Source organism: Serinus canaria, chromosome 2 (assembly GCF_022539315.1).
Source record: "Serinus canaria isolate serCan28SL12 chromosome 2, serCan2020, whole genome shotgun sequence".
Taxonomy (NCBI): Eukaryota; Metazoa; Chordata; class Aves; order Passeriformes; family Fringillidae; genus Serinus; species Serinus canaria.
Genome location: NC_066315.1, coordinates 42326661 through 42346551, shown reverse-complemented (window position 1 = coordinate 42346551; position 19891 = coordinate 42326661). Strand labels below are relative to the sequence as shown.

General features: G+C 37.5%; 1 protein-coding gene across 2 annotated transcripts in view; it reads left to right on the top strand.

The window, feature by feature from the left end:
• Nucleotides 1-19891, top strand: part of SNRK (SNF related kinase) — a 40045-nt gene that overhangs the window by 15233 nt on the left and 4921 nt on the right. For both annotated transcript variants that reach the window (XM_030231229.2, XM_009086154.4), the window contains exons 4-6: nucleotides 12016-12157; nucleotides 15013-15225; nucleotides 16292-16426. In XM_030231229.2, coding sequence (XP_030087089.1) covers nucleotides 12016-12157; nucleotides 15013-15225; nucleotides 16292-16426 — 490 coding nt within the window. The remainder of the gene's footprint in view (nucleotides 1-12015; nucleotides 12158-15012; nucleotides 15226-16291; nucleotides 16427-19891) is intronic.

The following is a 19891-nucleotide window of genomic DNA, read 5'->3' as shown; positions in this document are numbered from 1 at the left end:
TAAATTCAAAAGTAGAAATTTTCAAGAAAGAAATTTTCAAGAAAGAAATTTCATCAGTTACATTGTGATGCGAGTAATGTGCAAGGTGTGTATATATGGCTTGAAATAGTGATGGAGTGCTGTGAACTCATTCAGCTGTCAGCTGAATGGGGCTATTAATATTGCAATAATAGTGACTGACAATGGCAAAGATCCTTCCACCACTTAGGATGAAATTACATTACAGCTGAACTAATCTAAAAACTTATTCCTTAGTAAAAAGGAGGTCATGCTTTCCCCAGTGCAGTGACATGGTCATGCCCCCTTGTGAGCATCTGACCACTTGAAATCCAACTCAATTTACTAAAATGATAAATTGAAATGGATTCCCCTGCTTACACTCTGTGCATATTAAAGGACCTTTGCCTTCATTGTGTTTTTAAAACCCCACGCCTGTTTTTATTTATGCAAAATTGTTGCAAAAATTATTGGAAGAAAAACTGATCAGAGTGTATGATGGGTTTTTTTGGCCAGAGAGTTTGCCTCAAATGTGGCTTTTGGATCTCATATGAATAATATTAGAATGAGTTTATAAAGGAAGATAATTTACATTTTCTTTCAAAAAACAACTGAAATATTTAGGGCAAGTCTTTATTAAGTTATATGCTTAATAAAAAGAATAGAAAAGCTTGATTTTTGAAAACAACTCTTTCAGCAAGTTGAGGGATTAATCTGCCCTTTGTGATGTCACTTAAAAGTTTGCACACTTGAAAAGAGCCTAGTTAATTTAGGCCTCTCATTTCTTTTTGTGTTTAAAGCTGTAGTTATAATGATGCAAGAGGAATATTGGGCAATGATCATATGTTCCCAGGGCTTGTCAAAAAGCTGAGTGAGTTAGATAATGTGAAGTTCTGTTGCTTCTAATTTCCTGTGTTTTTTTCATACTTAATTAAAATTTGTTCCAATCAGAGGAAAGTGAGAGGACTGTTGCTGGGCATAAAGTTCATTTCCTAAATCAATGGACGTGCTACTTTAGATCAGAGTTCTGTCTAGAGCAGTGGTGTGATACCATGAGCTCCATCAGTACTTAAAAGTTGATAACTAAAGATGAGAAAGAACAGTGTGCTTCTGGTAGTACTCTTCCTTTTGCTCTACCAGCATCAACAGATATTGGATCATTAATAAATAGAAATTGCCTCTTTCCTAGGTGATAAAATTTAGTTGGAATTTTTTAGATTAGTTGATTCTTTCAGAGGAGGGCAGGTTCTATTTTAACTGCTTGGCATCTCTGCAAAGTGTGAAGAGCTGTGTAGGCTACGGTAAGACACAGACATTTGTGATAAGTTCATGTTATTGTAGCTGGGTATTTTACAAATGCATGGAAACATTTGCAGAGTAAATTCATTCTTCTGGGGATCAAAGATGGGCAAATTCAGATTGTAGCATTGAGATTTTGTATATTTAGAACAGTTGAGCACTGGCCTTTAGAAAAGTACTGTAATGCACAGATAACATTGTAGTTACCATCACAGTTACTTAGCATTGCAGCTTGTCATCACAGGAACACAAAGAGAATGGTGGCAAGATGTTCCTCATAAAAGACATGACTAACAAGAATATTTTGGCTACTGTAGCTCAGTGCTACTCAACTGATACTTTGTAGTCCAAATGCAACTTGCTGCTGCCCTGAAGTTGCAGATAACTTCTGCTGGTTTAGTAGTTGGATAGGGGCTTGCACAACTCAGACCTGGATATCTTCTGTCAGTATGGTAAAACTACGTATTCATTACCTAGTCATATATGTTTGATTACAGAAGGAAACAGGGGCCTTGTTATACATACACTCTGCTTTCTTGAGATGGTGATACACTGCTTTTAGATCCACTTTGTGTCTGTTGGAATGAACCCAAATTCTTTTTTTTCCTTTTTGCATCAAGCATTTGCAAGGGCTTTTTACTTTATCATAGTGTTGCTGGAGTGTGGTTAGTGTTTCAAAGCTTCAGCCACGTTCACAGGGTGCTTGAGCATAGCCAGCTAGCCCCAGTGACCCTGTCTGGCCTGTGTGGAGCTGGTTTGGATGTTCCTGGATGTTCAGTCAAACTGAATGACTAATGTCAACCTGTGCCCAGTGGCTATATACAGTAACCTTTTGAACTAAAAAAAACCACTGAATATAAGATTTGACTGACTGGTATTAAAAAAATAAGGTTCTAAGATATTTGCAGATAACAAACAATATTGAATAACTGAGCATACCTGGCAGCATTTTGGAGTTTCAGTATGCTCAAAATCAGATTATAGGCAAGTTCTCAGAAATTAGAAGCATTTCTCTGCTTGTTTGGTTTAGAAAAGCTCCCTTTTTATTGTTGTATTTCAGCACTTCAGACCATTTATACTTAGAGACGCTATGGAATGAGCTTGAGGCTGGAAGGGTGCTGAAAGTGTAATACTTGGCTGCTTCTGGTATAAGGTGTGCCTCCCCTTTTGTTTTGCTTGCATCAGTGCAGAGCTACCCCTTCTCCTCTGCTGCACTCTGCTGCATGGCTGGCCCTTTGATGAACTGACTTTTATCAGCAAACTTGATAGAAAACTGTTAGAAAGCCAAAAACTGACAGAAAAGCTGCTCTCTGCAGGCTTAACTTTTGCCAGGTTAGCAGAGCTGTTTGTTCCCTTAGGATTGAGTGGAAAAGGTGGTGCACAGGAAGTGAAGAAATATGGAGCTTGGAGTAGAGCTCTGGGGGAGAGTGGTAGGATCTGTCTCTTGAGTTAGCAAGTTCAGGTAATATCAGCTCTGCCTGGCTCAATTACTTTCCACCTTCTGTGTAAGAGAAACTATTTTGACTGAAATTCATCATCATTGCCAGTCTATTTTTAGGAGAATTGTACACTAGTTCTTGGCTTCAAATGTTTTTTGAAGCAAAACAGAAGGAATTGATGTGAGTACTAGGTGTATTTTGTCCTGCTGTCTTCTCTAGTGTACTGAGAAGACAGTTAGTGGCCAGGCTTTTCTGCCTTCACTTTGCTTTGTATCTCATGCTGCTGAAAAAACTGAGTCAAATCAGAAATTAACTTTTTATACTTTTTAGAAAGGGCAAATGAAAGAATTGGTTGTAGAACACTTTCAGAAAGTCGGAGTCTTGAGGATAACAAACTGTTTCTGTTCTGTGTCAAATTGCATGCAAACAGTGAAGTTTATTTTTAATGAAATGGGAGTTCAGTTTTCATGCAGTATGCTATCCTTTGGTTCTTTTTTTTTTTTTCCCATCAATCTAATTACTGTACTGACCAGAAACTATTTTTAGTGCTTAAAATTGAGGATGTTACATAGCAAGTATTGGAGCCTTGCATTCAGAAGTGAAGCTTTGTTGTGATGGGGCTGCACTGAACAATAGGAATCTGTGATCCTTGATAACTTCTCAGTAAATCTGAGAAGCTAATATTTATGAAGTATAATTTATGTTCTGTTCTGGATTACTTTATGCAGAAGTTTCCATGCATTCACCAGTAAACTGCTGAGTGAAGCAAAGAATAATTTATCCAAGTGAAACTACAGAGAAGCTGTCAAGATAGGCTTCAGTTACTGCTATATCAGCTAAACTGTAATTTAAATACAGGGATACAGTCATGTTGCTGTGTTCATGAGAGAACTGGTTTCATAGTATTTCAAGCTGCTGTTGTGCCGCAAGGTTTCGTTATGATGAATACATCTCCACAGCCAGGAAGCTTAATTTCATGTATCTTTCCAACAAGTACTCAGATTAATTATTTCCAGCCCATGGCTGACTAATTTGGCAACACAGATCTGGTGGGACCAAAATCAGTGGTGTACTACCTAGTTATAAACCAGACACCCAAGTTTTGCATTCATGTGTAAAGCTGTATTCAGATGTTAATTTTTTCTAAATAAAGTGCAAGTTATGCATTATATAGCTAAAATGTATGAAAAGATAGTCCATCCAAAATCAAGAAGAATTTTTAAGATACCAGAAGCAAATTATCTTTATATACTAAAGATAATTTATTATCTTTAAAAATTATCTTTAAATTATCTTTATCTATATAAAGATAATATAAATTATATACTTCAAAAACCCAGTCATTGCAGTGAAACATGTGCAATAGCAATAACATGTGTATAGACTTTGATATGTCCAATGATTTTGAGAACATATTTTATAAAGAAGGAAACTTTCTTTTATTTTTAACTAATTAATATTGGGTTTTATTCTGGCTAATTATTTTCTGGAGCAGTAGTATTGGAATTCATGCAGAAAATGTTAGTTTAGTTTGTTTTTTTTAATATAGATTCAGTAACTTTTTGTGGCTAAGCAACATACATCAAAGGAGATAGAATGTATTTTTAAATGCAGAACTGATGATTTGGAGTAAAACAGGCTGTTTTGGAATAAAGGAAGACATGTGTTCAGTAAGACCTTTCAATGGTGGTGTTTTCTGTTAAAATACTCTTACTGAAACTTGAGATGTATTAGTAACTAACAAAAACCAGTTGTTTTTATTTTAGTGGTTTTACTCAACCAGCAAAACCCATGCTATGGACTTCAGGGAAAAATCATGAAATCATAGAATGGTTTGAGTTGGAAGGAACCTTAAGGACATGTATTCCCAACCCTTTGCTGTAGGCAGGGAATCTCTCACTAGACCAGGTTGCTCAGAGCCCCATCCAACCTGCCCTTGAGCACTGACAGTGAATGGGGCATCCATAACTTCTCTGGACAGCCTGTGCCTCACCACCTTGATGGATTTCTTCCAAATATCCAATGTAAACTTGCCCTCTCTGTTTAAAGCCATCATCAGCCTTTGTCCTGTCACTCCATGCCCATGTGAAAAGTCCCTCTCCAGCTCTCTTGTCTCCCCAGAACCTTCTCTTTCCCATGCTAAGCTACCCCAACTCTCTCAGCCTGTCTCCACAGGAGAGGTGCTCCAGCCCTCTGATCATCTTCATGGCCTTCTCTGGACTCACTGTAGCAGCTCCATGTCCTCCTTATGTTGGGGCTTCCAGAGTATGAGTACTAGTTGCCAGATTGAATGAAAATAGGAATCACTTCTGAAGATAAGACTTAGTTACTGATGATTGTGTCTTAGTCAAGTGAAATAACTTAGAACAGACTGTTTCACCAGACAGATAAGCTAATTAGGGAAATAATTTGCTAAATGCCATTTGCTATTTATGCTCTTTTTTGGAGGGACAGGAAGGGAAAGGAAAAGATTTCCCTTCATTCTCTTGTCTGCTCTGTGTACTAATAATAATATTGATGGGATTTTTAGTGTTTTAAAACAAAGAAAAACACCTGTTCTGCATGTTAATTTAAAAAATGTTAGCCATGATTGTGGATGTTTTCTTCTGCAGCCTTCAGCAAGGGAAAAATAAGTGCCATTTTACAAAGACAAAAGAAGTTGGGTTAACAGATGGTAGCATCTCCAAAAACTGGAGAGGTCAATATAGGAGTTTATTCAAAGCCTTTTTCATTAAAAATTAAAGCATGCATGAATAGTTAAATCAGCTAAAAACTGAATATCTATGAAAAAGTAATCCTTATTCTTTACTCTTACACTTGAAATTTTACTGGTCCAGTTTGAGCATATTCCAGACTTTTCAGTAGTCTTTGCACATGGCAGTGTAGAAATACTTGTGATATATAGAAATGCTGAAATCTTTTTTCACAATTATTCTCTACCTTCTCACTACTGACTTTATGCAAGGGATGCAGCTTTTTAGCTTATACAGGAGTGGAAATACTTCTCTTACTCTCTTTTAGAAGCACAAGTATATCAACAAGCACCATTCAAATGATTCAGTGGTATGATACCAGCTTTTATCTTTTGTACTGTGGTATATAATGTTTTATCACTATTTTTAGTAGAAGTCTCATTTTCTACAGTGTTTCACCTGTAATTTGAATTTTTACTCTTAAATTGTGTTTTGGTTCTTCAGACAATTATGTGAAGCTGTGCTATAGTTTGAGTGTTCATTCAGTTTCCCTCAGCCTATTCTGTGAACAGGTTCTTGAATCCTAACTTGTAACAAGCATGCTTGCCACTTATCCTGTACCTTCTCCTGAACCCATCACCGTTCCACCCTTCAATCCACATGAAGCAGTTCACAACAGGGCTTTTGTGTCTTGAGCTCAAAAGAGCAGTCTGCAGGTCTCCAGTTGCTCTCTAGCCCTGAGCATGCCCAGAGTGCAGAGATACTGATGATCTTACATAGATTTTTTTCCTATTTAGCTTTGCATACAAGAACTAGGTATTGAAGTGCTGGTGTATTGAATCTCTTCTAAGGCTTGTATTCAGCAGGTTTCTATGGATTGGGCTTTCTTAATGAAATCTGCTCTGAAGAGGTAGCTGCAGCAGGGGGAACATTCTTCAGTGCCTTAACACAGTGGTTAGAGTAACTGCCCATAATCCTGGAAATTGGGGTCCATTTCCACCCTTCATTTATCCACTGTCTGTTTGTTGATACCTCTGTAAGGGCAAAATAAACATGTAAACACTTCTGTCATCTCCATAAAAGTGGGTTTGTTTCCTTTTAGCTTAAGTGGCTCCTGGTAGAAAATAACTATGATGTTCAGCTGCTATAGTAAATCATGTGAAGAGAAATTTATAAAACCTGGCTAAATTTACACAATATTACTAGTCACTTTTGAAGAAGGAGACTTTCTGTAGAAACATACATCTTATCAGCTGAGCAATATACACTGTCAACTGTTAAGCAGTTCTAAATTTAAGTTAGGAGGGAAAAAAATCAACCCTTTTCCCATCAAGGTCTGAAATAAACAACTTCAGTAAGTAGACTCAATTTACATTATGTATGTAAATGCAAGTATGTCTTTTCCAAAATGAGTATGGATTTTTCATTGCTTAAAATCACAAGTTCATATAGCATATATAAAGTGTAACAAATGTCTGACTTGTGAGGAACAGTAGAAATTTGAGGGAATATGAAGGTATGAAGGTGTCACTTAAGTTGTAACTTGCTGAAATCCTAAGTACTTATTTTAGGAATAAATCACAAACTTCAGGAAGCAGTGACCAATGAAATGGGGAAGCACATGAATATGGATTTCCTTTGTGCAGTGTGCAAACTTGAACGTGACAGATGTTTGACCACCCTGTGTTCAAGACAACTGTAGCACAGACAGCTAATGTTGTAATTTGGTTTCTATGGCAGTGACTTCATATTATGTAAGGAAGTTGCATATACACAGCCCTGGTTGTCATGGTTCATGATCCTTTTCTGATTATTTAATGACTTGGAAAACAAAAAAAAGTATATTTTCTACTGCAGCTAGTTACTACTGCTTTTATTCCTATTTTATTCTTTGTCATAGAAATGACAATTTCAAGTTAGCCAGTTTAAAGGCTAAATTGTGTCTTGAGATCTTCACAGGACTTTTGAGAGACGTTGATTTTGGTTACTGCAGAATAGAACTGTGCCCTCCTTTACTATAATAACTTAAAGTTTAGCAGGTGATTAAGAATGCTAAATGCATGCAGCATGTTGGGCCTAATTTCTGCTTTTTCATCAGTTTTGTAAAGAGTGCAAATTAGATGACCCTTGAAAGACAGAAATAAGCAGTTTCCAAAAAGCCTTCATCTGCTAATTGCTAGTTACTAAGAGTAGGAAAAGAACTTGAAATTGTGAAAAATAAATTATTGTTTGAATCTGCATTTTAAAGGTGGGCTCTGTAACCCTTCTCTTCCTTGTGTTCCTTTAATTAAGGGTCTCAAATCTAGAACTGGCACTGACACTGATTGTGACAGGACAAAGCTCTGGTAATGAATACTGTTGTGTATGACTTTGTGTATTGCTTGGGGAAATAATAAAATTTGGCAAATATACATTATAATAAAGTAACCTCTCATTATCCTTTACTGACTTCTCTAAGATAACCCTGCTTAAAGATCCTGCATCTTTCAGCCAGATTACACTATTCTGGAATAGAAGAATTCTCCAAAATGAACTGTGATTATTACATTAAATGGGTGAACAAAAGATGTATATTTAGAGAACAAAGCTATATATTTGAGAGTTCTTGCAGTATGTTTTCAAATTTTTGAATTTTGAATTTGACTGGAAGATGTGCAGCTGTGTTAACAAGAGCCTTGTTAAAGGTGGTGTTGTATCAGTCATCTGGTTGGTTGGTTTTAATTGCATGAGGAGTTGCAAAGAATTTATGTGGTCTGGTTAAGCTGTGGCACAGAAGAGGGACAAGGAACCAACCCCTTGTTTGCAGAGTTTGCATATGAAGGGGCAGGATAGAACTCTTGTATGTGTTCTCTTAGTACACCTGCAGACATCCAAATGGCTCTGCTTCCAGAAATGAGAGGCTTGCTATAATACGGTATTGCAGGGCTTGTGAAGATGTGGCTAAGATGACATCTGTCTTGTGACATAACAAGGTCTGCACTAAGCCTCCCAGTGATTTTTCAGTGTCATATGTGGATTAGATTTCTCAGGCACACTCTTTTCTTGCTTCCTGGTTATTAGTAGACTTTTAAGTTTTGCTGAGGCTGCTCAGCTTTGTCCATGACACTGCAAGCTGAGTCATTTTAGTCACCTTGGCTGTAGGTGCAATGAAGTTATCTTTTCACAGCTACAGCTGTAAAAATAGGCTAAGAAGAAAAGCCATGTAATTGTTTCTGTCCAGTGTTATTTCTTGCTCACATAAGAATAAACATCTGCTATGCTGGCAGGGTCACTAAGTACACATTTATCAGAAAAGTGTAATAGGAAGCTTTGCCTGTAGTTTATAAGAGTGAGGTAAAGTGTAGTTGTTTCTGCTGTAGTGCTCTTCACTGAGAGGCTAAGAATATCTACATAATATGCCACAGTTAAATGGTATTTAGCACTATTTTTAGTTTCTAAAAAACTTTTTCTGCATACACAGTATGCCCTTTTATTATATATTTTGTGTATATTTGTATATTAAACAGAATTAGTGATATAATGAAATACAGTAGCAGTTCAGTGCATGATGTATATTTCATTATTAACCAGAGTTTTTATTCTGTTTTAATACAGCTGTGTTAAAATGATCTCATTTTACTATTTGCAGCTCTTCTTATCTGGAAAGACCTATGGGTACAGACTACAAAATATAGTAACTAGTGGAAAAAAAATACCCAAAATTCTCTGTTATGTGCTGACTAATCAGTAATTACTGTTTTATTTGTAAAAACATAAAGGTTGATGTCTAATGGACATAGCATAATGGCAAGCAATAGTGGTTTGGGGGTTTTCTTTGAATTTAGAAAATCAGTTGGATTTTCCTTCTAAAAAGTGCTTTTTATTTTTTATTTTTATGAAGTAAGTGTGCATACATGTTTATCTAAATAACTTTTGGAAAACTAAAACAGTACCTGTTATTACACGTATCCTTTCAAATTGAAATGCATCAAAGTGCATAGCTCAGAGAAGAAGCCATGTGTGTAAAATAGAAAATAAATTAGGAGGCTACCTTGTAATGGAAAATACTTAAAGATACGTTCAGTATCTGCTCCATGCAGTTGAAACTTCGAGGTCTGGTAGAGTTTGGTATATGGCAATATCATGGAACTTTAATTCTTTTCTTTTTTCTGATTGCTGTCCTTTTCTCAGGACTGTTTTACTGTTTTTAAGCTTGATTTCTTACACTGCTATATTTTTCCTTCTGTATAAACTTTCTTTATGCTTATTTTTAACTAGCAGTTCAATTAGATTGCTCCCCTCATCAAAACTTTTTCTCTTGGCTTATATTTAGCCAGTATGTATTGCTTTATTATAGCAAATGTGTGTATTAATAAATACTATGTGAACTCTTGTAAAATACTTCATGCTAAAAGGACACATGAATCATTCTATTCTGTTGTGGGGAAGTATTGAACAGAATACTAGGATAGATCAAATCACAACATAGATCTTGGGCAAGTTAAAAATCTAGGAAGGATATTGGTAGCCAAAAGATGACTGGTCATAGAGAAGCATAAATTCACCTGTCTTTTGTGCTTGCAAAAACTTCACGTAATCTATTGTGTGATGGGAGATAGATAATACACCAAAACTTTCTGGCTGCATGGAAACTAAACAAGCAGAAGACAACAAGTAACTTTACAAAATTAAAGGTGGACCTTTTAGGTGAAACTACCTCCCTGTTTTGTGAGGGCTTTTAAAGTCCTGCATTCCTAAACATTGCCTTTCTGGCATCAAGTTATCCAAGTTACTAAAGTACTTATTGAATCTGTAAACATGGTGATGGTCATGCTGAATTTGCAGGTATGAATGATATGGTGCACCAGCCTCAAAATGCTGAGTACCTACAGGATTGAGGCTCGAGTGAGCGTAGCAGAAATCCAATAATTGTCTGAGTTTAATAGTATACACTTAGAACAAATTAGAACTCTAAAGAAAATTACCATGTAGTGTTCCTCTTCCCCTTTCAGCTAAACCATAAGAAGAATAGGTCATAACTAGCAAAATGAGTAATTGTTCTAGGGATGAATCTGTGTGATTTACTTAATTAAGTAAAATTGTAGCCATGCTTCAGCATGAAATGCACATTGAGTATATCGAATGGACAAGATGCAGCTTATGTGGATCCCTCCTGCAGGTCTTTCCAGGAAAAAGCTGGTGTGCTCTGTGTCCCAGATCACTGCTGGCTGCACTCCCTTCTTCCCTTGGGAGGTGCCTGCCCAGTCATTTCTCAGCTGTTTGGTTTTACTGGGTACAGATCTGTAACGTGTTAAGGTTTTAAGACCCAAAACTGCTGCTGAAATTCCCAGAGCATGGAGTCGTAGCTGAGGTTTAAGATCATGGAGATTTTATTAAGTACATATTGGAGCAAGCTATTTATTTTTCTGCTGTATGATGCATTTCTTAATATTTATGCTTCCTTTATTGAGTGCAGTGACACTCATGAAATATTTTCTCTTAGGCAGGCTCTTAATAAAGATTTGAACTAAATATTAGCTATTACACTAAGTAGATACCAACTACAAGGCTTCATGCCCCAAAGTGCTTCTTTTTCATCTTTTGGTATGCTATTCCACTGAGGAGCAAGAAAGTTGTTAAATGTTTATTTTACACAAGCAGGAATTAGAAGGAAACAAGAAGAGTCCCAGAGTGTAGTAGAAATCACTGTTAATTGTTATGTTTGGATATTTTTTAAAAAACCTCAGCACCCAAACCCACTACTCCTCACTTTGTGGTACCATTGGTATAAGAAGCTGGTTTTACATGAGCTAATTTAGTTACTATTGGAAGTGCCAAGTTTTAAAGCAACACAACATCACTGAAGGAAAAACAAAGCAAAATCAGTCTTAGTGAAATAAGTGACTTTCTTTGTAATTTCTTACCTCATTGAGTCAGGTGGGGGTTGGTCTCTTTCTCCAGGCAGCAACTGACAGAACGAGAGGACACAGTTTTAAGAGTGATAAAGTATTGGAATGGTCTGCCAGGGGAGGTGGTGGAGTCACCATCCCTGGATGTGTTTAGGAAAAGACTGGATGTGGCACTTGGTGCCATGGTTTAGTTGAGGTGTCAGGGATTGGGTTGGACTTAATGATCTTGAAGGTCTCTTCCAGCCCAGTGATAGTGTGATTCTGAGTACCATGTAAACAATACAGAAAACAGTTGATGCAAGTCCTTGGGAAAGGAATGCGCTTTGAATTCAAATCTCTTGAATAACCTGTGCCTACTTGCTATCAAAAGGGTAATGAATTCTTGCTTCTAAGTGACCAGATTATTTTCAGCTTTATCTAACACTGCTGTCAAAAGTGTTAATGCATCTCAAACTTTTATGCATCCTTGAAGTAATGAATTTTGGGTTTTTTCCCCTTCAAAAACTGTAAAAGCTGTCAAGCAATAGAATTACTGTATTTTGTACTCAGTGAAATTGCAATTTCCATAAGTAATGCTCATAATGGAGAATGCAATAATCATCCCAATATGCATTTTAAGAATATTTCATGGGTTGGATTGTAATTATGTCTGTATCCTCAACAGTTTGGTTTTTTTAAATATGTACTTTATATTTGTAGATATATGGAGTTTGGGGGTCATCCTCTTCATGTTAGTCTGTGGACAACCACCATTCCAAGAAGCAAATGACAGTGAAACTCTGACTATGATAATGGACTGCAAATACACAGTGCCACCTCATGTGTCCAAAGAATGTAAAGAGTAAGTAGAGTGCTAAACAACTTGGAAGCATTCACAGAAGTGGATTTGCCTTACTTTTGGGAGTTCCCTATACTGATACTCTTCCTTTATATCTCTCAATTGTCATGCATTTTATAAAGAAGTTAAGAAATTACTCAGTACTGATTGGCTCTGGCCCACTCTTTAGTTGGACAAGTTACCAGGTGGTGTTGAGATTATTCTGTCACACAGGAAGATACTGCTGCTTATCAATTTCTGTCCAAACAACAAGTTACCAAAACCTGTCACACAGCAAGGTTTGCTCATTTCCTACTGAAATTGCAACTCCAAATTAACATCCTAGGCTATCAAGGGAGAAAAATATTTGGTCTGGAAATACCATATCCATTTAGGAGTCACGATTCCTTTTGATGTGTTTTTCTGCAGTGTTCACTGGAGTCTTTTTATTGATATGTTCCAGTATTTCCCATGCTTCCCTATGGGTAATGACCTTCAGGCCTTTAAATATATATCCCAGTTGCATTATTTAGACTATTTTAAAATGTTTGTTGGGGTTCTTGAATCTGCAGTAGAGTATCTTTTAATTTTCAGTACTGAAAACCAGATGCCTTTATAAATGCTTGAAAAATGCATTTGGTTCAGTCAAAAAAACTAGAGCAGCATCTAGAATTTTGTTACTTGCCAAAGAATGAAGTTTGTTACAACTGTGGTCATGATGACCATTCCTTTCTTTACCTGTCATCTGTGCAGTCCAGGAGTGTAATGCATAACATGGTGAACAGCATCCTGGCCTGCATCAGCAACCATGTGGCCATCAGGACCAGGACAGTGATCCCCTGTGCTCAGCCCTGGTGAAGGCACATCCTGAGCCCTGTGTTCGGTTTTTGAGCTCTTGAGAAAGACACTGAGGTCATGGATTGTGTCCAGAGAAGGGCAGTGAAGCTGGGGAGCAGCTGAGGGAGCTGGGGTTGTTTAGCCTGGAGAAGAGGAGGCTCAGGGGACACCTTACTGCTCTCTAAAACCACCTGAAAAGAGGTTGTAGCCAGGTGGGGTCAGTCTCTTCTTCTAGGTAATAAGCAATAAGATGAGGAAATGAGCTCAAAGTTAAGATTGGATATTAGGAAAAATTTCTTGTCAAGTCTTAGAACAGGCTGCCCAGGGAAGTGGTAGAATCACTGTGCCTGGAAGTGATGATAATTCAAAATAAGTGCAGATGTGGCACTTAAGATGGTTTAGTGGTGAGCATGTTGGTGCCATTTTAGTGGCTGGACCTGATGCTCTCAGTAGTCTTCTCCAACCTTAATGATTCTGTAATTCTGTGCCATAGCTGGTGTTCTTGTCCTGTCATTAGCACCCTCCAGTAACATGGAAAAGCTGCTCTGAGCCTGAAGAGCTTCACATACAGGAAGAGGTTTAAAGTACAATAGAGGAAGAGGTTTAAGAGGGACCTCTTATCAGTGAATTGCATCGAATCAATCTCTTGAGATGCTGCATGGTGAAGCCAGGAACCTTATCTTTTGCAGCCTTTTGCTTAATATACTTGCTAACATTGATTTGCTTACATATGCAGATCTGCTTTCTCTGTGCAAAGCATGAACAATCTACAGCCAGTTACCCAGGTCCTTTATAGGTTAGGTTTTCTTAGGGAAAAGACTCTGGGAATGCTTAAATTTCCAGCTTGGAGTGAAAGCCTTTGTGGGTTGAGATGCATAAACAAGCTTCAATCAGGAGGCACATGTGCTGCATTTGTGCCATTTTACTACAGGTGTAGTTTAAAAAAAGTCAAATTAAATATGGAGTTTGTTCTCATTCTGTCATAATATTAACAAAAGCAAAGAAACTCAAGGCTCCCATGTCTCACCCTGCCTTTCGTCTCTGTAAGGGTAGAGACCACAGCTAATAAAAAGAAACATGACTTTTTTTTTACTATAGAATTTTTTAAGAAGGCTGGATTAACCTCTACTTCCTAAATCCGTACATCATCTCAAACAGGAAAAAAAAAGCAAACCAAAAAAAACCCATTAAAAATTGTGATTAACTTTGTGCCTTGTGTGTGGCCTTGCAATGAGAAGTTGCATGGTATAGTATATTTAGTGGAAGAAAAAGCACTATATGAGAACTGGAGAACATGTTGGAGCAATAGAGTTTCTATGTAACCTTGGCAACAAAACCATATACCCATATTTGCTGAACAAAGTCAAAAATACCTCCCCCAAGAATCCTCCACTGTATAGTAAGTGAACAGAGATGTGCTGTGCTAATGAAGTCTTCTTTCTCTGTTTACTTGGGGAATTCATCCACTTTCTTTCCAGCATTTGTAAAATCTCAATATCAACTCATTAGTAGATTTGTCCCTACATCATGCCAGAGAGCGCATTGGTCTGTTTAGGTTTTTTTATATGTGGGTAGAACAAATCAGAGTTTTTTCAAGAATGCTGAAGACTCAAATTTCTGATAGTTACTTCAGAATAAAATATTTGTTTATCTTGCCATGCCATATACTTGTTCACAGCAGCAATAATAAAAAAATCACATTTCTATTACTTTACCGACTAGCTGATAGGCCACCTGTGACTTGTAATTGCCCTAAAAAACTTACTAAAATCAAATAAATGAGAAAAATCAGATTAATTATCTAAGTATAGTAAATGAAAACTGTAGTTTATGGTATTTATAGTTTTAATAAATTGTTTTAGTTTAGCAGTATTTGTAATGTCTTTCAGACTAAACAGTTTTCCATCACATTGTTTAGTGTGAGACTTCAGAAGATCTGTGTGACCTGACAGCAGAAAATGTCTTCCTAATGTTGCTCTTACAACAGCTGCTTTTTTAAACACACGTGTGCATTTTTGTTTAGATTTATTTTTTATTCACAGTCTGATTACACGGATGTTGCAGAGAGACCCAAAGCGAAGGGCATCTTTGGAAGAGATTGAAAACCATGCGTGGCTCCAAGGAGTTGATCCATCTCCTGCAACCAAGTATAATATTCCTCTTGTATCATACAAAAATCTGTCTGAGGAGGAGCACAACAGTATAATACAGCGCATGGTTCTTGGGGACATCGCAGATAGAGACACCATAGTGGAGTAAGTCGGCAGTGTTCTAGATGCACTTTGCTTTGTGCACCTCTTGTTTTTGATTCAAGAACATCATGAGAACCATGGGCACTTTGGTGTTTAAATATCAGGGCATTCAGTTAATAAAAAAGTATTGCAGTCTTGCTCTTTTATAGGATATTGTGGGATCAGAAGTACTTAAGCATACTCAAATTTTGGAATAACTTCAAAAAAATGTATTGGAACGGTATTTTTATTCCTGCAGTAGCTGTCTTGAGTAAACTTAAATGCTTTGGAATCCATGCTTGTTCTTCATCTTTCATGCATATTTGAAAGGGAGAGATTCTAGCATTTTTTCCTTAGCACGTTTCCAGTGTATCTGAATCGTTGTTAATTTAAAATATTATTCCTTTTATCTATGTTATGCATAATAGTCACTGTCACTGAGGGAGCTTGCTAGAAAACTACATAGATGCTTCTAATAGAATAAAACTGCCAAATTTCTGAAATATTCTCCAAATTGAAAGAGGTCTTAAATATTTGTTCCTTTTTTAATGTGTTCAACTGTTAAAAACTGTTGATGGGGAAGGGAAAGAAGTCTTGCTTCCTAAGCTTTTAGCTGTTTAACAGGGGCAGCCTTTCTGTTACCATGTCTGAGTGACGCTTACTGGCTTATGAACTTATTTTTACTATAAACTCAATGTGGCAGCCCTAAAATAATGAAAGTTTTCTTCCATTTTTTGCATAACTGAATATTAGTATTTTGTGGTCGCATGTGCAAATGGGAGAGCCCATCATTAGTGCAGAACATTAATAAAAAAGTTATCTTTTAAAGAATGTGAAATAAAAAATAATTTCTTACTTTTGATGGATGATATTCTAAGGATGTCTCCTTCCAACTATAGTTGAAATTGCTGGACTTGTTGGCCCTTTATTTTTGATAAAATTAAGGCATGCTCATCAAAAGATCAGAAATGGGCAGTCTTGCTTTCAGGCACTCTTCCTTCTACGGGAAGCACTGCAAGCTGCAAGATGCATGTCCAATTGTTAGAAAACACTGATGGATGGGTTATTTCATCTTTTGTACTTTCCTCAGGGCATTGGAGACTAACAAATACAATCACATCACTGCTACTTACTTCTTATTAGCTGAAAGGATCCTGCGAGAAAAACAAGAGAAGGAAATTCAGACCAGATCTGCAAGCCCTAGCAACATCAAAGCTCAGTTCAGGTGAGAATTTAGGAATCTAAATGGCTGGGAGGGGGTTGGTGTTTTTTTGTTTTTTAAATTGTCTTAATGAGAATATTAAATTTCTCAAGTACTACTTTCTTGAAAACAGTAAAATACTCATTGCAAATTTTAAATGTCTTCCAAGGGCTGTAGACACTTCAGAAACTGTTCAGAAATCAGTTGCACATAATATTTTCAATTCCTACCCTTCTCAGGAAATGACAAGGCAATTTAAAGTGGGTACCTAAAGAGGCAAGTTTTCACACCTCCTAGAAAAGGGCTTGTTCATTGACCTTCAACTCCTCATACAAATTGTGTTATGTAATATCCCTGGAGAAAAATTAGTTGCATAATCCATAAACCTGCTGATATGGAATTAGTTATAAATGAGAAATCACTCTAAATTTGACCTGTAGGTTATGTTCTTTTTCATGTCAGTTGCTGTGCCTGTTGTCTAAGAAAAATTATTGAAGGTACCATTTCAATCAGTCACTTAAATATACGGCAATAGATTGGTTTTGTTTGACAAAAACATGAATTAAAAAAACCTAATAGTAAGGGTTCCTGAGATTTTACGAGCTTCAGCTTGTGACACAGTAAAAGGAGAGAATTAGGCTTCTGGCATCTAGTTGGTATTGCTATGTTCAGCCAGTTCATTTGCTCTGCAACCAGTTACCAAAGCATCCCACATTCTCAGTTACAGCAGAATATGCTTTAAAAAAACCAACCAACCAAAAAAAGAACACCAAAACCAACCAACCAAAATATCCAACCCAAAAGGCAAATAGTATGGTTTCCACTTGTGCATAGATATTGGAGGATACAAGTTTTGAGCAGTTCTTTTTCTTAAACATTGTGGTTTAAGTTAAGGGATCTGCTGGTATTGATTAAAATATTTGTTGCCCCATCTTGACAATTGTTCCAGTGAAGATGGAGGAGGTACTGAGGCATTTTCATTAACTTTGATCCTGTAACCTCCAGTTTTTCGAAAGTTGCCTATTTAGGTAAAATACTGGCAATTGCTACTAGCAATAATAACAATTGTTAGTAGATAATCTATTAATGAGAAAAGAATACTAAGTGTCTGTGCTGATGTTTAGCACTGCTAACTCCAGCAACACCTTCAGTGTTGTTTATCTGTATGATTTAGAGAAAAAGACACAGTAACTTGTTCATTCCAAAAGCTTCTCTCTGCAACTTTCATACAAAGTCATATGTGAAATCATTTAATAGGAATAAATGCTGGGATTTCCTTCTGGTGCACAGTCATAGTTTTCCTTGGCCTCATTGATAAAAGTAAGGCACTACTACCTCAAGTTCAATGTAAAAAAAAAAAAGAACACTTGTTACAGAGTAAGGACACTTGGGGAAATAGGTTAAAATCTCCAGTGGTTGTCACCTTGGATTTAAGCTTGAGATTTTAGAGGCATCTCTTCTGAATGCCATTCTGTCTCCCTGAATTATGAGTTGATGCCCCGTGAATGTTGCAGTGTTTTCAGTGTTTTTAGTGTCTTTGTCATCCCCAGGTAGGACTGCACCCTTCACAGTGCAGGGTGCAGTCCCACCTGGGGGTGACAAAGACACTTATTCATCATTCACTCAGTGATCACTAATGTAGTGATCACTGATTCACTCAGTAATCACAAAGACACTTAATCATCATTCAGTCAGTGATCACTGATGTAGGAAATTTAATCTTAGGTGGTTGCAGGTACTTGAGAAGAGTTACTGTTGCAGGCATCTAAGGGTCTGCGGACATAAATAGTCTGGAGCTTGGTGTTAGAGAGCTCATCTCTGTAACTTTGACTCAGCAGTTCTCTCATGATGCATTGTCCCCTCATGTTTGTCAGCTTTTTTGAAAAAAGAAATCCCATCAAATATGCCTAATACTGAGTATTACTTATAAAACAAATTACTCTAGAAGAAGACCTGGAGTTCACCTTCAAATGGAAATTCTAAAACTATAAAGTTGGCCTTTGAATTGTTTGGGGTTTTTTTACCTCAGTGTCACTCTTTCAGTAAAGAGCAGCTCTAGTTAAATAAGAAACTGGAACAAAAAGTTCAATGAATCTAAATTTTTATATGAATTTGTAAAGTTGCAGTAACTGTAGCCTGCCTTATGAGTATGAATTTTTGAAACAAAGACATCTGCACGAATTCTGGAACCCTTGCTCTTATGGTCTCAGTAGCTGTTCTTTGCCTCCATGATGGTTCTAAATTCCAAGTGTTTCTACAGAATGACCTTACAGAAAAGACAACACAGTAGTGCATTACTTTGATTTTGAGACCTCAAAATATTAAAAAAAAAAAAATTAACTTACTTCCAACCTGGAGCTTGTTTTCTGTCCCTCTCTCCCCTCAGGCCTGGGAATAAAGGGCGAGGCAGAAGGGAAGGGAGGCAAACATGGGCTGCTATGAGAGATAAACATACTGTAGTGAGGAGGTTTATTGCCTGGCAACTACAGTACTGTAAGATACTATATTTGCTCTTTATTTTGGCAACTACAGAACTCTTCCTATTTTTGCTGACAAACCAGTCTGTTCTTTTAGCATGGCAAGTTCCTGTAAGATTGAGATCTTCATTTTCTGTCATGTTTGTAGTTATGTTTCTAGCGTATTTAAGTCCTGTTTGTTAATTACAGGCAATTGTGTTTAAAATACACAGCAGAGCACAAGTCATCAGCAAACTGGGTCAGTGTTTCCCAGCATTTCTGGAGACAGCTGGGACCTAAGGGAGGGTGCCAGCATCAAACTAAAGAAGACCACAGCACAGGCTTCACTTCTTGTCTGTGCAGCTTGGCTTGGCGCTGCTGGTTTTGTTGCTTCCCTCCAGGTAGAGCTCCCCACTGGAGAGAGGCAGGTGAGGGCCACCAGCAGCTCCCAGTGAGACAGGCAGGAGCCTGCATGGCTCCACGCAGGGAATGCTCCACACAGGCTTAGGCAGCGTGTGGGCAGCCAGGTCCCACTGTTAGAGGGTCCTGGGCTGGAGGTTTCTGGCACTGCTGGTTGAGCATAAGAAATTCAGGTGCTTCAAAGCTAAGTCTGCAGCAAGGCTGGGTGAGTTTATTGCTGGTTTTAGTCCAGCCTCCTCCTCAAAGTTTGTACAACTGGGGAGAGAGTTGTCAGGAGACAACCTGGTGTAGACCAGTACACACTCAGGGTCCTTTTCTGTGCAGCGTTCAGCAAATGCAGTCCTGCCACAGCAAAGGTGTGTCTGAGCCTTCCCTCTTCCTTCATCTTGACCTTCTGACATGGCAGAGAGCAGGAAACTGATGTGTGTCTTTGTATGCAGCCCGTCAGGCAGATACTTGGGGTCACACTTGGTGTGAAATGGTCTTTGCTGTCCTCCTCCTCTTGCTTCTAAACTGGGCCATGAAGGCATGCTGCCCTTTCTTCTGGCACACACAAAAGTATGGTTGGGAATGTCTTGTAATATGCTGTCCATATGTGAACAGAGGTCTTTAC